Source organism: Alligator mississippiensis, chromosome 1, assembly GCF_030867095.1.
Source record: "Alligator mississippiensis isolate rAllMis1 chromosome 1, rAllMis1, whole genome shotgun sequence".
Taxonomy (NCBI): Eukaryota; Metazoa; Chordata; order Crocodylia; family Alligatoridae; genus Alligator; species Alligator mississippiensis.
This window is the reverse complement of record NC_081824.1, coordinates 481,426,187-481,445,612: the sequence shown is the minus strand read 5'-3', so window position 1 is coordinate 481,445,612 and position 19,426 is coordinate 481,426,187. Positions and strand designations below refer to the sequence as shown.

Here is a 19,426-nt window from a genome sequence, read left to right as displayed (position 1 = left end):
CAGAGATTTATCCCCTCAGGGAAGCAGTTAGAAAAGGGCACTATGTCTGCAGTAGTTCAGGCAGGCAGCTTTCAGTAGCCAAGCTCAAATACATAAACATTTGGTAAATTTAAAAAGAAGGCTGTAGAGCACTGAGAAAGGAGCTTTAAGACACCCCGGCAGTTCATGAAGTGAACCAGAACGCAATGCAGATGTCACCATGACAAACCAATCTATTTGCCATGGTGGAAAGGTGGGCTCCCCAAAGACCAGACCCCAAATACAAGCAGAGAGATCACCTTTTGCCCTTTGTCATAAGTGTAGAAATACCCAGTTGCAGATGACTGATGTGCAGAGACACAACACAGTCTTCTCAACAATGGGCTCCACCTTCTCTGCAGATTTTCCTGCCTTGTCCTCTGCAGGTTTTTCCCTCTGCAGAGGGAAAAAGTGCTTTAAGGCTCTGGCCACCTTGTCCCCGCTGTTCCAAAACCATTCAGCACCTGGATCTGTTCAGCTACAGGTGCATCCTTGCCCTGACACCCCAACATACTGTACAGACACAGCATTGCTTGCAATTCATGGCAGATCTCTTATATTTGAGACTCAAAAAGCAGCAGAGTGAGTTAGAGAAACCCTCTGGCATCCCATTCCTACTCAAGCAACCAAGGTTAAGCCCCTAAAGAAAGCTTAAACAGTATCAGGTGTGCTTTGCTTGCCATAAAGGCCCCAGGCTTCACACACTACACAGGCAAGTGAGCTAGACAGGATTGGGGTGGGGGGAAGGGGGGAGAAAGAAGACCAAGTGTGAGAAGACTCCCTAGGTGCCCCAGAGCTCATCCAGGAGTGCTTCAGTAAACAGCTCTGTGCAACATCCCCAATTCCAAGCTTAGTCTGCACAAGGATTTATTTCTCCAGCATCTAGCTTTATTTTTATAGTAAAGCTGAGTAATGAAGCAATTCATGGGGTTATTCAGTAGAGATAAAATACGAGCTGCAATTTTAGAAGCTCCACTCAAAAAAAGATAAGCTTTGCCGAGGCTGCAATTGAGCAGCTACCAGAAGCAAAAGGGTAACTAACCTCCGCGCTAGACCTGGGTCTAGACCTGAAGTGCTGTACAGGGGATAAGTGCTAGGGTTGTGCAAAGCTTCAGTTGCCGATTCGATTCAGAGGAGATTCGACAGCTAAATCTCCAAATCTGAATCGAATCAGGGGATCCATTAATCTCTCCGAACTGAATCAGAAGCCTCCGATTCAATTTGGAGAGATTCAACAATTCGGCCATAGACACAGCTTTATACGTTTTTTCTATGTACCTACCCTCAAGGTACGTAGAAAAAAAAAATATATATAAAGCTGCATCTATGGCCGAATCAGAATCAAATCTTCAGATCGAGATTCGGCTAAATCGAAATTGGGACAGTGATCCGAATCAGAGAATCGAACTGCTGTTCCCCGAAACTGGGCCGAATCCGAATCGAATACTGCCTGCTTCGCACAGCCCCAGTAAGTGCCATTGCCAACAACATTTTAATTAGCGCAGCCTCCAAAGTTTAATAAGCAGGAAAGGAATTACGGGAGGCACAAAAATGGCTTTAAAGTAGAGCTACTGCCCTTCAGACAGCCGTCCCTGCTCAAATGGCCTTATTTCAGCACAGAAATCCAGAAGGACTGATACCATGACGTTGTACCCTTTCCATTTTTTGCAGAAAATTTGTTTGCATCAGGAAGATCTTGAAGCTAAACAGTTCAAACCACCTGCCAGCAGAGACTGTAGTTACTACTGTTCCTGTAATCTTTGCCTAGGTATCCACCAGCTCAGAAACAGATTGCTCACCTACTCAGACTAAGAAGTGGCTATGCTCAGGAAGGAATAAAGCACATTATAATACCAATTCTTTTTATGTACTTTGCAATCAACACTCAATGCAAACGGGCAAGAGTAGGGCATAAAACAAAGGTGCGGTAGTACAGACAGGACCTTGCACCTCTCCCACACATCACGTCAGCAGCAGTCCATGCCATGTTGCCTATTTTATTCTGGTTAAGTGGCTGGTCCGAGAGGAATTTAAAAACTAGCAAATTATTCAGTCATAACCAATGATCTGGAGTTGATGTTGTGTGCGAGTGGGAGATGACAGCTCTTGCGTATAGTGTCAGATATCAGTTTGCAAATCTATGAGCCACCTCCCCCACCCCGGTATTATTGCTCAATGTGCTTATCCCATCTACCCCACCTGAACATTTACAGAGACTGCAGCTTTTGATTAGGAGCTGTGCTGCTAGCTGGAAACCGTATTCACACGGGGGCTGTCCAAGACAGTCATCTTGTGAATTGTTGTTTTGAAGTGGCTGTGTCCAGTTCTCAGTCTGTTCAGCTTGAGCTATGCTTGTCTGTCAGGGCTGTGCCCAAAGAGGAATTTGTTTGGTGTTGGTGTAAGATACTGTAGGAATAGGACTGACCTTTCCCAGCAGTGGGCCCACTCTGTTGCAGAACATAGGTTTGGTTCGGCATCCCCAATTTCTTCCAGGAGTTGGTAGCTTCATGTGCAAATGTTTTATGACTCTTAAGCCTCTATCTGTTTGGGTCTTCAGTTAACAGTTTCATCATCGCTTGCCTTTAGTGCCAGTAATGATGTTAGGGTCTGTCTCCTTGTATCACTTGGTCTAATGGCTGAGAGCACAGGGAGTACATGCGTGTGCAGGTTGTGCAGACTGTTGCGAGTCTCACACTGTTTATGTAGTGTGACAACTTCTGTACCACACAGGAACACAGTATTCTGCTGGGGTGTACACCACTGCAAGTGTGCTGGTTTTGGACATGGCAATAAAACCATAGGGACAAATTCTCCCATAGGCAAGTTGCCTGGAGCTGACTGCAGGAGCCTGTATCATGCTCATCACAGCCGTATGTGAGCACCTTCCAGGAAGGTGTTAACATCGGCCACATTTGTTCTCTCATCCTCTCCCCAAGGGGAAAGTGGGTGCAGTGGAGGGTTCTGCTTCAGCTTCTATTATGAGACACACACAGATGTGCCTTTGCTGTATCTTTCCATCTGCTCAGGCAAGGCCAGAGAAGAGTGCCTTGTACCTCGACTGGAAGGTGGAGAGATCTGCGATGGTCGTTAGTTTCCATGGGAGTTCCTTCCATGGTCTGGGACAGGGGTTGGCACCATGGAACCATTTTATCCAGCCCAGAGAGCCCAGGTGCTCCTGCAGCCTTTGGGCAGCCAAGCACAGAGAAAAGGTGAGGCAGTGACACTACAGGCAAGACTGGTGACAGGCTGGGGTCACGGCAGCACAGGACAGGTTGAAAGCAGTCCATGCTCAAAGTGATACTCCATCAAAGCATTGCCCTCCAGCAAGATGTCCCAGACCAGAGGTCGGCAACATTTAGGGGAGTTTGGTTTGCTCCTTTATCTTCATGGCATGCAGCACCCTGGTGCTTCCCAGTCCTAGCCTAGTCTGAAAACTGAAGAGGTGCTCCAAGGAACAGTCCTGCCCTAGCCAAGAGCCAGACTCGATGATGTGAGAGTCCATCATGGAGCAATAGCTCTCAACCAGCAGGCCATGGCAGGGGAAGGAATCAATCATCTCCATGCTCAAAATGCTCGGCTGAGACACCAGGCTACTCACTCACTGAGCAACAGGTGGGCTAATCAGCTCTGCAGAGCAGCAGAATTAATTAAGCCAGATATTCCTGAAAGCAGCTATGCTGCACCCATTTCAGAACCAGCTAGGGTGTCCTTGCACCATCGGGAAGCCAAGCCATAAGGGAAGGAGGTGGTAGGATCATGGAGGACGAGAACCTCTGGCCTACAGAAAAGATGATTTGGGGTTTAAGGCACCACCAAAGGACTCAAGGCAGCAGGAAAGAGACACACCTCACACTCAATGCACAGCCCCCTGGCCCTACCATTACCCCTCATTCCTGACCTGCAGACACCCAGCCCCGCCAATACCCCTCACTCCCAACCCGCAGCCCCTGCCCCCCAGCTGTCCCCAGTGTGACCAAGCCAAAGTGTGGCAACTCCAATTTATGCAAACAGCGGCAGAGCAAATCTGGCCCTGGCACCCCCCACAGGGCTCCAGCGCCACACCAGGCAGCGTCTCCTGAGACCACTCAGCCCACGCAAGTACAACACGGAGCTCCCCGCTGCCCTCAAAAGATCCCCCTTCCTCCACTGGAAAAGCAGGTACCTCCTGCTGCAGCACTGGACCCAGAGAACTTCTCCCAGTGTTGCCCCGCCTTCAAACGCCCTCCTTCCACTTCCATCAGTGCAGCAGAACAAAATCCCAGTTTGAGAAAAATAAAACTGCCTGGATGGAGATGAGGGGATTCAAGAAGAGGACATGTCCAGGAAAACCCAGATGTATGGTAACCCTAGTAATAACCCCCAACAGACTGGCCCTGCTGATACAGCAGCGGCAGGAGTTACCATCACCACTGCTCATCCCACCCCAGGAAGTCCAGCCCCACAGGCCACAACTCAGCCACTCACGGGCCACCAATTGGACAGCCCTCTACAACAGGAATGGGAACAAGAAGCACTTAAGAGAAGCAAATAACTCCTCCTTACCTGGCAGGGTTTAGGGAGGGAAAGTCCAAAAATAAATTGGGAAGGCCTCAGACACCATGGGTCCAGGGACCATACAGGTACCTAAGTGGACTTTAGCTCCAAGTCTCTACAGTAGTGGTTTCCAACCCATGGTCAATGGACCCCTGGGGGTCCGCAGACTATGACTAAGGGGTCTGTGAAAGATGACTATGATCAGCCAAAAGTATGTGAATGCCCACACTTACAATTCAAAGAGGTCCACACTTCCACATGAAATTTTTTAGGGGTCTGCAAACGAAAAAAGGTTGAAAACAGTACAGTACTCACAATGTCACTGGCAACAAGGTAAATCCTTTCATTTTTGAATAAGCCAAACATCACTGTGCATTCAAGCTCCCAGTAAACACAAAGAGAAGGCTGGAAGGTAAATGGAGTAACAGTCACCAGAAATTGGCTTAGAAGACACTGCTAGAACTGTAGTGCCAGCTTCAGTTGTACATGAAGTGAAGAGCATGTTAGATGTCAGAACAAGAGTGTATTCTAGCCAGCTGGGTCACTTGAGTTAACTTCGCAGTCAGGGCTCTAGGCATTTCCTAATACTGTCAGCACTACAACCTTGGTAGATAGCTGAAGGGTCAAACAAATCAGAGAAACTCCCCCCCAGAACTTCCCTCCACCTTTCACAGAGGCTCCTACCAGCATGTACAGCTAACGCCCTGATGCAGCTGCCAGTCTAGCAAATGATTTAACACGGCTGGAGCCGAGTGTAGCTGTAAGTGTCAAAAACCTTCTGGGTGCAGAAGAACAACTGAACAGCAGCTTGGTAGAGTTAAATAAAATAAAAGAGAGAAGTCATCATAGAATGGGTGTTCCCCCAGGCCTGTGGCAAAGAAGAGGCTGCAAAAAAAAATTGCTATCCAGAGCTGCAATGAGGATGGGTCCAGGGAACAAGGGCAGGCCAAGAGCCTGAGAGCTCTGCAGGAACCTGATTGGGATCCCCAGGTCCTGTGGCACTCTGCTTGCTATACCCGTCAAATTCTGCAGCCACCTCTACATTTAAATCACTGTTGGAGAGGTTAACGCATATGAAAAAAAAAATCATCAAAATACCACCACAGCATTTCGGGGTCTAGTTTTCACATTCACTCAACTAAATTTTCTACCGGGCCCATGTTCTTCATATGTATCGGCACCATGGCACGTTTACATGCTAGGAGGGAGAAAACTGGATATTTCAGCAGCTGGGAAGAGAGGAGGGGGCTTCTGGCATTGAGAGAAATGGAGGGATGCTTCAGGATTGCAGAACAGTACAAAAAACCCTGGTCAGACCCAGATCGCTCTCCCTTTCGGCATCCACAGTCTGCCCCGGTAAGACTAGGCAAGATGGACCTACGGTCTGACCCAGTGAGTGATAGGTCTTATGCAGAACATGTGCGTTAGTCAGAAGTATCAATTAAACAGCTAGCACTGTTAATATTTAGGTGTCAAGACTAAACAACCCACTCAGATCCTCTCCCCTCCCAAGGCTGTTTCATCTCAGGCTTTCTGCAGACACAGTTGCACTGATTTGCATTCTCAGCACATTTTTTAAAAATGTCCTTTGTCCTTATGTCCTAAAAACATTTCCACTTCTCCTCCTCTCTCCCAAGTCAAGTTTCTGGAATATAATTCTGGGGCAAGAGACAAATTCACCAGAAGACTCAGCATCATAAAATACACTATCCTCTGTCTATGGTGCTTTTCATATAACATATGGAAGTGCATTTTATCCTTCTGGTCATAAAGTGTCTTCACTGAAAGCTTACATTCATACCTCTCGGGTCACCAGGCACACAGGGAAATCAGTCATCTTGTTAGACAGATGCTTCTTTTAATTTCATACAGCACTTTAGTTGCAAATGAGTTAGAAAAATTTAGCAGTCTCAAGAGCATATTTAAGTGTCCTTTGGGTGTCCTCTTCCTCTTTACTATCTGGATTTTGAAAGTATCTGGGAGCCCCGTATTGACGATCATGGCTAGTCCCTGGAAAATTAAAAAACACTCTCCAGTGTGCGACTGCGGTCACCCAGAACAGACCAGAGAACGAATTACAACTCAATGCCCAGTCCACAAATATGAAGGAGGTATCACAGCGATACGCTCTGCTGCTCCTGATGCAACTGTCTGGTTCAGTCACCTAAATGTAAAACTATAGTTGCTGTCCTGTATATAAATCTGCCATATGAAAGAAGACTGCGCTCGATATTCCAGAAAAAGCAACCAGATAACAGTTCCCACCTAGAGCTCCCAGTCTGGGTGCCAGCGGGCAAAAGCAAATTACATAATAAGGAGAGACAGGTAAAAAAGGGAGGTAACAAGATAAGAGTTTATCCAGAAAAACAGGACTCTCAGCTCACAGCCAGCTTACTGATGGACAGATTTTTACTCCAGCTCGTGGAAGAGAGTTAGACTGGAAGCACATGAAAAAGAGGACTTAGGATCTGAAGGAGGATCCTGATAAAGTATATATTATGCTGGGGGGTGCCTCCTACAAGAACCACTCTTGGGGCTCTGTTGAAGCTGCAGAAGTAAAAGAGAACTTCTCTTATCAAGTGGTCAGTGAAAAAAAAGACAACAGATCATGACTCAAGGGAATGAAACATCATAACTGCTATTGTGTGGAAGAAACCCCGCGGCAACATTCACCACCTACCACAAAAAGCCTGACTCTGTGGTCCAACCCTGTGCTCTCCCCCTTCGGCGCACACCTCGTGGAGGAAGAGTACTTCTGAGCTGGTGTCAAATGATTTCCTAATACTTTTCAGGAAGATTAAAGTGAAAAGGAGGGAGCATAAACTGCAAGTCAGCAGCTACTCGGAGAGCGATAGCCTCAGCAGCAGGTAGGAACGCTCTGAACACCGTCTGGTCGGCTTTAAGGTCAGAAAGGATTGTGATATCATCTGGCCTGACCTTCTGTCTGTCACAGGCCGCTACATTTCACCTGTACAGCATACATAATCCCACAGACTTTTGCTAAACTAAAACATTTCGATTCTCAGGGATGTAAATCATTGTGCACCACAGCCAGAGAACAGGAGAAACCAAAAGGTGCCCCCAGTGCCCAAGGCCTTGGCAATGGCAGGGAATTTAATGACAGATGGCAGAGTCTCCGTCCATGGAGGTTTTGAAGACCCAGCTAGATAATCACCCCGGCCTTGGCTGGGGTGATCTAGTTGGGGCTGGTCCTGCTTTGAGTAGGGGTTGGACCAGTTGTCTCGGGTTGGACCAGAAGTCTGTCCTGAGGTCTCTTCCAAACCTCATTTTCTGATTAATGGATGAGATATGTCCATATCATCCAGCCAGCAAACAACATGCCGAGCTATAAACCCCTATGGGTCCTTGCTGATTTGACTGGGAGTGACATTTCTCCCCAGCCCCAGATATGAGAATGTGTGTAACACTAAGCATGTGAGTAGTGTTCCGCATTCAGCTTTTACTGAATTTCACTAATAAATTAGCTTTTTTTTTTTTTTTTAATTGAAATTATTCAGTTTTTACTGGTTTACACCCATTTTTCAGTGTAAATCAGTAAAAAATGATTGTGGGGGGAGGGGTGGGAGTAGCAGCTGCACATAGAGTGGGGGGTGAGGGTGGCCACAAGGAGCCCGGGGGAGGGTGGCTGGAGCTGCTACCTGGGGGCAAGGGGCTCCCAGCTCTGACCCTGGGCAGAGCGGGAGGGGCTGTGGAAATCGCTCCCAGGGTGGGCAGGTCCCAGCTGCACCCAGTGGCTCTGGCTGCAGCCCTGCCCCAGGTGCTGGGAGCTGCTGCCCCGCCAGGGGGGCAGGCAGGAAAGCCTAGCCCCACTCCCTGAGGTGGGCACTGCACCCGACGGCTCTGCATGGGCCCACAGGACTGGAGCCGCTGCCTGGGTCAAACCCTCTGCATCCAGCCACACACCACTCTCCCCTTCCCCCAGTGCCAGGGCAGCCCGGCAGCAGGCTGCTGCAACTGGGGGGATGGGTGCAGTGCAGTCCATCGGCTGCACCCAAGGCTGCAGCAGGGAGCAAAGCAGGGGAAGCCATCAGTGGGTGTGAGGTGCAGAGGGTGCAGCTTTTGCTGCTATGCGCCCCCCGCGAGGGCTGTGGGGCTGCACCAGGCTCTTCCCAAGGGACAAATACCCCCAGATCTGCGTGCGGGATGAGAGCAGGCTGTTGCTGCTGGCTGGGGCCGATGGTGGCACAACCGGGCTCTTCCTAGTGCTTGGAGCAGGCAGTAGCCTGCTCTTGTCCCACGTACAGATCCAGCCTGCAGCCCTCCTGGGGGACACGTAGCAGCAAGAGCCATGCCCCCCCGCCCACCTCACACCCACCGACAGCTCCCCCCACTTTGCTCCCTGCTTCAGCCCCAGGAGTGGCCGATGGGCTGCACCACGCCCCTTCATTAGTCCCAGCCTTACTCCAGTCCCTCCCTCACTGCCACGGGAACGTATTATTTTCCCTGATTTAAACCGATGTTTTTTCTTTTCTTCCTTTTATCCCAATTTCAACCTAGTTTTTATGTTCGGAAGATAAACCCTGAAAAATTCCCAAAACACTACACATGAGCAAGACATACCAGCTAGGCATTGAAGAGGATCTTGCCTGCTACTTCACAAAGCAGATCCTCCCCATCTGTGGCCAATCATACATGGGGGGTGAAGGTGCAGGGGAAATCCTTCCTGCCCCCTGCAATGACTGGTTGAAGCCCTGAAGCATGAGATTCGATTACAGACACAGCCTTAATGCAGGTGCTCTGAATATATTGAGGGCGATGCAGGTAATCCAGGTCCCCAGGGGTCAAGAAGAAAGAGAATGAACTGACTCAGATTTAAGGATCCCAATGCTAAAAAGGACCACCACTGTCCTCTAATCCAATCCCCCTGCTCATAGTGGCTGCCAAATTTCTCCCAGGGGTTGACTGCACTTTCTCAAGCAGTCTAGGCTTTATGACAACTGTTAACAAGGGGTATCCCAGAAGTAATAAGAGCAGTACAGACAGGAGGAAGGATTGCTACTTCATTTGGACCATGCCACAACAAGGAGCAAAACCAATTCTATTCCTACAAGACATCCCACCAAAATCTGAGATCTCTTTGAGCAGGAGCAGGGCATCAGAAGCATTTCCTCATGCACTGTATGGATACAAGTCAACATAAAGGACAGGGATGTAATCTTATGAGGAGAGAAGCCAGGGATGGGTGGCCAGGCCACTTATTTTTTCCTTTTACATCCTAGAGTGCAGTTGAAAGATGTTGCAACTGCAGGACAGGAGAACAGGGCCAGCTTCTCAACCTTTCCCCCAGCAATAGGCATCAAGGCCTCCTCTCTACAGCACCCACATACATTCAGCACTGCACTAGGAACCAAATACAAGTGCAGAAAGACTGACAAGATGCAGTCAGTGGAGAATTAGGGGAAAGCAGAATAAGTAATACCAAACAACAAGGTTCTGTGGAAAACACATCTTGTCAGACAAACTCGATACGGCTTTTGACAGTATCACAAGCATAGTTAACGACAGTAATTGTACTGACATAATAGACTTGAGACTCTGGCAAGGGTGCTGTTGTCTCAGCTCTGCACAACAGTCAGAGAGGATAATAGCACTATACAGCAATCAAATGTAGCCCAGACTAAATGGATTAAAAACTGGGTTAACTGACACACTACAAAAAGCAACACATCATCTAGTGGGAAAGTTTCCAGGGGTGTCCTGTAAAGACCTGATCTGGACCCAGTTCAGTTCAATATCTTTACTGATGACTGAAACAAAGGCAGTAATTGATAATCACATTTGCAGATGATTGAAAAACTAGAGGAACGGTGCATGATTCATAGATTCATAGATGTTAGGGTCGGAAGGGACCTCAATAGATCATCAAGTCCGACCCCCTGCATAAGCAGGAAAGAGTGCTGGGTCTAGATGACCCCAGCTAGATACTCGTCTAACCTCCTCTTGAAGACCCCCAGGGTAGGGGAGAGCACCACCTCCCTTGGGAGCCCGTTCCAGACCTTGGCCACTCGAACTGTGAAGAAGTTCTTCCTAAGGTCCAGTCTAAATCTGCTCTCTGCTAGCTTGTGGCCATTGTTTCTTGTAACCCCCGGGGGCGCCTTGGTGAATAAATCCTCACCAATTCCCTTCTGTGCCCCCGTGATGAACTTATAGGCAGCTACAAGGTCGCCTTTCAACCTGCTCTTGCGGAGGCTGAAAAGGTCCAGTTTCTCTAGTCTCTCCTCGTAGGGCTTGGTCTGCAGGCCCTTGACCATATGAGTTGCCCTTCGCTGTACCCTCTCCAGGTTATCCGCATCCTTCTTGAAGTGTGGCGCCCAGAATTGCACGCAGTACTCCAACTGCGGTCTGACCAGCGCCCGATAGAGGGGAAGTATCACCTCCCTGGACCTATTTGTCATGCATCTGCTGATGCACGATAAAGTGCCATTGGCTTTTCTGATGGCTTTGTCACACTGCTGGCTCATGTTCAACTTGGAGTCCACTAGGACTCCAAGATCCCTTTCCACCTCCGTGCCACCCAGCAGGTCATTCCCTAGGCTGTAGGTGTGCTGGACATTTTTCCTCCCTAGGTGCAGCACTTTGCATTTCTCCTTGTTAGGTCATTGAGTCCAACCCCCTGCCCTGGGCAGGAAAGAGTGCTGGGCTCAGATGACCCCAGCCAGGTATTTGTCCAATCTCCTCTTAAATACCTCCAAGGAAGGGGATAGCACCACCTCCCTTGGATACATATTCCATATTTTGGCAACCCTCACTAAAGAATTTTTTTTCCTGATGTCCAATCTAAATTTGCTCTCCTTCAGTTTGTGGCCGTTGTTTCTAGTGACCCCAACGGGCGCCCTGGTAAATATCATATCCTCTATTTCCTGCTGTCCCCCCGCCCCCCCCGATGAGTATGTAGTCAGCCACAAGATCACCTCTCAGCCTTCTCTTGCGGAGGCTGAAGAGATTCAGGTCCCTCAATCTGTCCTCATAGGGTTTTTCCTGTAGACCTTTAACCAGATGGGTGGCCCTCCTCTGAACGCCTTTCCAGGTTATCTACATCCTTCTTGAAGTGTGGTGCCCAAAACTGGATGCAGTACTCCAGCTGCGCACAGCCTTAGCCCTTAGCATCCAGTACTGCAGCAGGAGCTTATTTAACTGGTTTGCTACCCCAAAATCCTTTTCAGTGTCTGTTTCAGGATACAGTCCCACACCTTATCAGTGCCCTTGTTCTCAGATGTCAGTCCTCCTTTTAGTTGTATTTGGTGCATGTTGTTCAATTGAGCACAGTTTTGCCAAGCAATCCAGATGAGTTGGTATGATCAGAATGAGTCAGTCTATCAACAAGGAGAAATGCAAAGTGCTGCACCTAGGGAGGAAAAATGTCCAGCACACCTACAGCCTAGGGAATGACCTGCTGGGTGGCACAGAGGTGGAAAGGGATCTTGGAGTCCTAGTGGACTCCAAGATGAACATGAGCCGGCAGTGTGACGAAGCCATCAGAAAAGCCAATGGCACTTTATCGTGCATCAGCAGATGCATGACAAATAGGTCCAGGGAGGTGATACTTCCCCTCTATCGGGCGCTGGTCAGACCGCAGTTGGAGTACTGTGTGCAATTCTGGGCGCCGCACTTCAAGAAGGATGCGGATAACCTGGAGAGGATACAGCGAAGGGCAACTCGTATGGTCAAGGGCCTGCAGACCAAGCCCTACGAGGAGAGACTAGAGAAACTGGACCTTTTCAGCCTCCGCAAGAGAAGGTTGAGAGGCGACCTTGTGGCTGCCTATAAGTTCATCACGGGGGCACAGAAGGGAATTGGTGAGGATTTATTCACCAAGGCGCCCCCGGGGGTTACAAGAAACAATGGCCACAAGCTAGCAGAGAGCAGATTTAGACTGGACCTTAGGAAGAACTTCTTCACAGTTCGAGTGGCCAAGGTCTGGAACGGGCTCCCAAGGGAGGTGGTGCTCTCCCCTACCCTGGGGGTCTTCAAGAGGAGGTTAGACGAGTATCTAGCTGGGGTCATTTAGACCCAGCACTCTTTCCTGCTTATGCAGGGGGTCGGACTTGATGATCTATTGAGGTCCCTTCCGACCCTAACATCTATGAATCTATGAATCTAACAAGCCCCTTCCGACCCTAAAATCTATGAAATCTATAAATACGAAGTAGGGGTAGGGACATGAACCAACTCCACATATAGCAGTAGCAGGACCATTACAGGGACACAGTGAACACTTCTGATGGCCACACTACAAAAAGGGTGTTCAGAAATTGGGGGGTAGGGGTACTTAAAAGAGCAGTAGGAGAATGATTTGAAGTTAAGAATACATGTCATAAAGCTCAATCCTGTAGCTCAATCTATTTAATTTATCCAATGAAAGAAGTCACCCAGGATGACCCACACAAGAAAAAGCTTCAGATAGCAGACCACTCTTAGATCTAGCAGAAAAAAGCCTAATGAGACCCAGTGGCTGCAAGCTGAAGCTAGAAACATTCAGACTAAAAATAAGGTGAAAAATTATGTATTAAAACAATTTATCAAGGGACACAGTAGATTCTCTGTTGTCTCAAATATTTAAGTCAGAGACTGGATGCATATCTAGAAGATCTGCTCTAGCTTATGCAAGAGCCTTGACATGGAAATTATTGGGTGGGGTTCTTCGGCCTGTGTTAAGCAAGAACTTAGAGTAGAAGCTCGTTTCCTTTTGGCTTTAAGTAAAACCTATGGGGGTGCCAACTCATTTCACATATGTGATCAGACTAATTTTTCCGCCACTACTATGATTTGCTAAACTTCAGACAGACACCTAGGCGTGAACACACAATTCGAAACGACAGATGGTCATGAAGATGACCAATGAAAAGCTGCATGCAGCGTAAAGCAGGGCTCTCCCCAGAGCCTACTGACCAAATACAATTCTCTCCCATGCAGATACAAAACTACTAGTTATAAGCTTGGCATGACCAGCTTAGAAGCCATGAAATCACATTGATATTCCGTATGAATCATCATTTTTCCTGAGCATACATAGGCATCTGGAGCTCCAGGGGCCAAATGACTCCATTGGGAAAAATGTGTTCAAACTCGCACATCTCTGCTTTCTGAATCAACACATGTTGATGCATAATAGATTGATTCACCCAGAAGGTCAATAATTTATGGCACTTAAGTACTCTGTGTAGGTTTCTTTGCTAGATAATTGTTGAAGGTTTTGTTGTGCACTACCCCATGTAAATGAAAAGGGTAATGCAATTCTTGCAATGCACCACTGCCATCCATCCCTTCTGACACTAAAATTAGACCAAATCTAAGAAAAATCATCTGTGCTTCATTTTAAAATCTAGAATCTTACACTGATTTGTGTCTATTTAATGATCACAGAAATGAACATTCGAGCATCCAGCTAACAGGATCCCATACTCTGTTCCCATGAAGCCAAAGGTATATGCACTGTATACAAGCCATTTTCTGAACTTCAAGACTAGGCAGCTAAAGAGCAAATGCCAAATCAAAAAAAAAAAATCAAATCAAATCTTAGAAACCCTGTTTGCCGTTGGCCACATGAACAGTGTGGCATGCACAACAAAACCTTCCAAAAATTATCCAACAAGGAAACCTATACAGAGTACTTAAGTGCCATAAATTATTGGCCTCCTGGGTGAATAAATCTATTATGCATCAACATGTGTCAATGCAGCACAGTCAGACCTCATATATAGTTCAGAATCACAGACATGCAACAAACTGTTGTTCTACCCTTTCTGGATGCCACGTGTGGAGGCTTTTTTAAACTCCATGCACAGCAGGGATCTGCCTGTTGAGACAGGGGAACCCAAAGGGAAAAGGAAACTTTCAGATGTGGACGCCCTACAAAGCCTAAGCATCTCAGGCTGTTCGCCTCTGCTGGTCTAGATTACATCCCATTTCAAGGTAAGAGTGGAAAAACAGCAGAACCACCACTGTCACATTTCTGCAGGGCCTCCCAGACAACTCATTTAAATATCCCCTGAAAGAATGAACCCTAGCTCAAAAGGACTGGCTGCTACCTGGCTTCAGGGGCTAACATCACAAGGAATCTCACATGCAGACTATAAGAATCAGAGCTAGCAACCTGCAGAGGTTTGGACTAGATCAACCAATTACAACATAAACTAATTTATGGCAAGTCCTAAAAAAAATTGTTTAAGAAAAAAAAAAAAAAAAAGAAAGAAAGAAAGAAATCACCACACTGTCAAAAAGGAACAGCATCACAGCTCAAAAAGCAAGCAACAGGTTCCTGATCTCTGTCAAAGCTTAAGATTCAAGAGATGTGTCGTTATTACTCGCTGGTGAGGACAGAGTGAAATGACTGTTTACTAATGCAAATGAGAGCTACCACATGGGTGTAAAAGCTAATATGCAAATTTGTCGATGCTAAGGAGTGAACTGTTTGCTAATTATATTCCAGGGGCCCTTGCTATTGCACATCAAGGGCGGTACAAGCTCTTCTAAAGACACTGCAGGCAGGTATAGGAAGGCTGTGTCTAACACAGGGCTGTCTTTATAGCCGTTAGGGTGGCTGCCTGCTGTCTTCACCCCACAGCAGATAAAACCTGTATTCAAGAAGGTCTGCCTGTTCAGGTATAAAGAAGCCCTGAGTGCAACCAACCCACCTATTTCCAGGAATGAGATGCAGCAGGACACTGGATGGCTGGAAAGCTCAGGGTTAAATGCCGCCCTTCCCAGACAGCATTTTTGCATAGACTTCCCCCCACCCCAATATGTAAATCAACTGCATTCCTGGTCTCCTGGGCTGCAAGGATACCTTCCAATTTTCCTTGGGCATGTGGTTGTGAAAGGTGCCAGGACTCCCAGTCCTCACAGCTTTTCCTCATCCCAGCCTTTAACAGTACAGGAACCAACAAGAACGATGCCTCCAACCAACCGTGACAAAAAGACTTTTAACAAGGCACAGAGGGAGATCTGTGCCTGCGGCAGCCCATTCAACCCTTGTCCTCCTCACCGAGTGCCAATGTAACGTCAATGTTTGCCTTTTGGGAGGCAGGTTTGGGGGTTTCGGATGGTGAACTCGAGCACAAGACATCCAGCTTTCTGCAGCCCCCGCTCCCTCCCCAGTCCCTGCCAACACACAATCAAGCACTCCCTTCTCAAAGTACAATCATTACAGAAACTATGGTGCAAATTAAACCCATGGAACAGGACAATTCTGCCTTTGAAAAAGTATCTGGGTTTGTTTTAAAAGCAAAAACGTGAAATTTTCCAAACAAGTTTGCATCCAAAATTAAAAACGAACCGGGGGGGGGGGGGGGAATTAAATCTCCAGACGACGATAACCCGGCAACCGCTTGGACACGCACACATTTTGGGGGCTATTTAAACCTTGCGCTATAAGCTATAGGATCCCGCAACGTGTCCCATGCTGATTCCCCACGATATTTTTTACCAGCCCCACCTCGCCGTGCAAAAATGCAAATTTGAAGCTTTCCAAAGAAGCTCGTATCCAAAATTAAAACAAACTCATGAAAAAAAACAAATAATAATAATAATAATAAACCTCCAGGCAGCAATAACCTGCCAGCCCCTTCGAAACGCACAGGTTTTGGGGGGCTATTTCAACCTCGCTCTATAACAGGATGATCCTGCAACGTGTCCCCGAAGACTTTTACCAGACTAAAGCGCAACAAATAAAAACGAAGTTTAAAATTTCCGACAGACGGGGACTTCGGACGCCCTTTCAAACTTTCCCCGAGCCCGAAAGCGTGCGGGAAAAGAAAAGGATCCTCTCGTTGCCGTGTCTCCGTCGTTCCCGAGAAGAAGCTGTGGATTTCCAAAAAGCATTTTTTTTTTTTGTTTTTAAACGCTGTGCTATTTACCATTGACCATTCATTTTTTGGGGGGGGCTGTTTAAGACCGTGGATGCCTTCATGCCTGCCAGGTAGGGGAGAGAGGCGGTTGCTTACCTGCGATGGCGGTCTCGTCCAGGTGGGAGCCGGGGGGCCTGTCGGCCCGGCCGTGGTGCAGCAGGACGCAGCACAGCACCCAGACGGCGGCTCCGGACGGCGGCTCCATGGCTGGAGGCGCTCGCAGGCGTCCTGTCAGCTCCTCCTCGGCATCCGCGCCCCGATGTCCGAGCGCCGTCTACCCCGGGCACGGCCACACGCGCAGCACGGACGGACGGACAGAGGCGCTCCCCCCCCTATGAGGGCTGCGGTGCAGCTGAGGGTGGCGCTGGATGGAGCCGGCGGGCGGGCGCCGCAGGAGACAGGAAGGGAAAAGCGGGCAGGGAGTCAACTGTCAGGTGGGCTGAGGGGAAAGTGAGGCTCCAAACGGGGCAGGTGTGGCGTGGCGCGGCGCTGCCCGGCCCGACCCGCCTCGACCGCGGCCGCGGCCAGACTGCCAGCGCCGCCGCACCGCTTACCTCAGCGCAACGGAGCAGCGAGGCGGCGGCGGGTGGGAGGTAGAGCGCCGCACTTCCGGCCCCAGCGCTCCTCCCATTGGCGGCGTGGGCACGCCGCTCTGTGCTGCCAGGCGCTCGCCCTCGCGTGCCCGGCACTTCCTGCGCGGGTTTAATAGGAGGTGGGGGAGGTTCTGTTTTTTAATATCTCTCTCCTCCCCTCCCCTAGCACTTTAATTTTTTTTTTTTACGTTTTTTGTTGGGGAGAGGGGGGTGATTTTTTAAATTATTTATTCCCTGGGGTTTTGAGGGTTTTTTTTTTTCCATTTTCACAATTGTTTTTTGTTAACGGGGTTGATTTTTTTTCCGTTTTTTTTTTTTTTGAGGATTTTCCATTTTTGTTAATTTTTTTTTGTTAGGGGTGTGATTTTTGTTTAATTATTTCCTGGGTTTATTGAGGTGTTTCCGTTTTCTTAAATTTTTTGTTGGGGGGGTTGATTCCCGCCCCCCCCCCCCCACCGTTATTTCTTGTTTTTTTGTTTTGTTTTTGAGGATTTTCCATTTTTTTAAATGTTTTTAAAAAATCACCCCTGCAGCAAAAATTCCTGGGGGGGGGGGGTGAGGTTTTTCCTTTTTTTGTTTTTTCCTTTTTTTTTTTTTTAGGGGGGGTTGATTTTTTTTTTCTTTTTATTTCCTGGGTTTTTTAGTATTTTCCTTTTATTTTTTAATGGTTTTTCATTAGGGGGTTTGCTTTTTTCTTCTTCTTTATTTCTTCATTTGTTTTTTAGAACTTCCCATTTTTAAAATGTTTTTTTCTTTGCTTTTTTTTTTTTTATAAAAAAACCTGGGACAGGAGGTTGGCTTTTTTTGAGGATTTTCCATTTTTTTTAATGTTTTTTGTTAGGGGGCGTGATTTTTTTTCAATTATTTATTTCCTGGGGGTTTTTTGAGGTTTTTCCATTTTTTTTTTTTTTTTTTTTTTTTTTTTTTTTTTTTTGTTAGGAGGGTTGGGTTTTTTTCTTTATTTTTCCTGTTTTTTTTCAGTATTTTCCTTTTCATTTTTTTTATTAGGGGGGGTTGCTTTTTTCTTCTTTATTTCCTGTTTTTTTTGTTTTTTAGAACTTTCCATTTTTTAAATGTTTTTTTCTTAGAGGCCTTGCTTTTTTTTTCTTCTTTATTTCCTGGGGTAGGGGGTTAGTTTTTTTGAGGATTTTCCATTTTTTTTAATGTTTTTTCTTAGGGGGCGTGATTTTTAAAAATTATTTATTTCCTGGTTTTTGAGGTTTTTTGTGTTTTTTGTTAGAGGGGTTGTTTTTCTTCTTTATTTCCTGTTTTTTTTAGTATTTTCCTTTTTTTTAATGTTTTTTGTTAGGGGGTTGATTTTTTTTCTCTCTTTATTTCCTGTTTGCCCTATAGCACCTATCCGCGACATCTTGGTGCATTCCCTGGGAACTCTGACAGCGGCCTAAGTCCATCGGATGGACCTACAGTGGACGAAGCGGAGGCGCTACAGCAAACATTAAGCCTAATGGTGCAAATACTGCAACAGCAGCAAGCCACCTGCCAAATAGCCCTTGATGAGAAGATTGCCATGTGGTCAGGGATAGTTTTACCAGCTCGGGAGGTTCCCTGTCAGTCAAAAAGACAAGGGGAATAGAAGTTGAGGGCAGGAGCAATCTCAGATAGAAATGATGGGCTGTAGTTTGGGTGAAGCTAGAGGGACCTCAAGTTGGAGAAGCCCACAGTATGGGTGAGAGTGGCAGGGAAACGGGTGATTAGGGGCATGCTCAGACCCTGATTAGGGCTCAAATCCTAATTAGGGTTTTGCTCAGACCCTGATTAAGGCTAATCTTTTTCCATGCGGAAAAGGAGGGAAGACCTCCCTTGTTAGAATGATTTGTATGTATGGCAGGGCCTCTACATATGAATGTGGGAAGGTCACAGTAACTATGTGACGTGAGAGATACCCGTAGGAGTGGCACCAGAGTTGCCATATCCCATGGTGTTGGGGAGGGAATGCCCTGACACATATGATATTCTAAAAACCATGCGTGCCTGAGAAAAATATCAGGCTGGGTTATTAGGAGAAGAAAATACCGAGACAGTCAATGAGGAGGATGAAGCCCTTTTCAACCTGGAGGAATTAACCAGTGGTGCCCAATTTAGGGAGGCACAAAGGCAAGAACCGACTTTCCAAGTAATGTGGGAGACTGAAACTGCAAAAAAGACACAACAGGTAATGAGACCAGAGTTGTGTGGGAGGCTGCCTCGATGTGAGGTGAAGAATGAGCTACTATGCCAGATTAGGAAGGGCCAGAGAGGAGGGGAATAACTGCTTTGAGAGAGAGACTTCAGTCTTATAGGTTACTGGTATGAACTTGCAGAGTGCGCGGCATCTGGAGAAGGAACAATACAATAAGCGGGCTACGGAGCATGAGTTGCAGGTAGGGCGGCGAGTCTTAATGCCGCTGCCCGGTT

The 19,426-nt window shown here is 47.3% G+C and overlaps 1 protein-coding gene across 3 annotated transcripts in view; it reads right to left on the bottom strand.

The window, feature by feature from the left end:
• Nucleotides 1-16,980, bottom strand: part of STIM1 (stromal interaction molecule 1) — a 136,377-nt gene extending 119,397 nt beyond the window's left edge. Inside the window, exon 1 of one of the 3 annotated variants that reach the window (XM_006259534.4) lies at nt 16,515-16,980. In XM_006259534.4, coding sequence (XP_006259596.2) covers nt 16,515-16,623 — 109 coding nt within the window. In that variant the 5' untranslated portion in view covers nt 16,624-16,980. The remainder of the gene's footprint in view (nt 1-16,514) is intronic. The other 2 variants (XM_014609380.3, XM_014609425.3) reach the window with 2 other exon arrangements.
• Between the last annotated feature and the right edge of the window lie 2,446 nt (nt 16,981-19,426).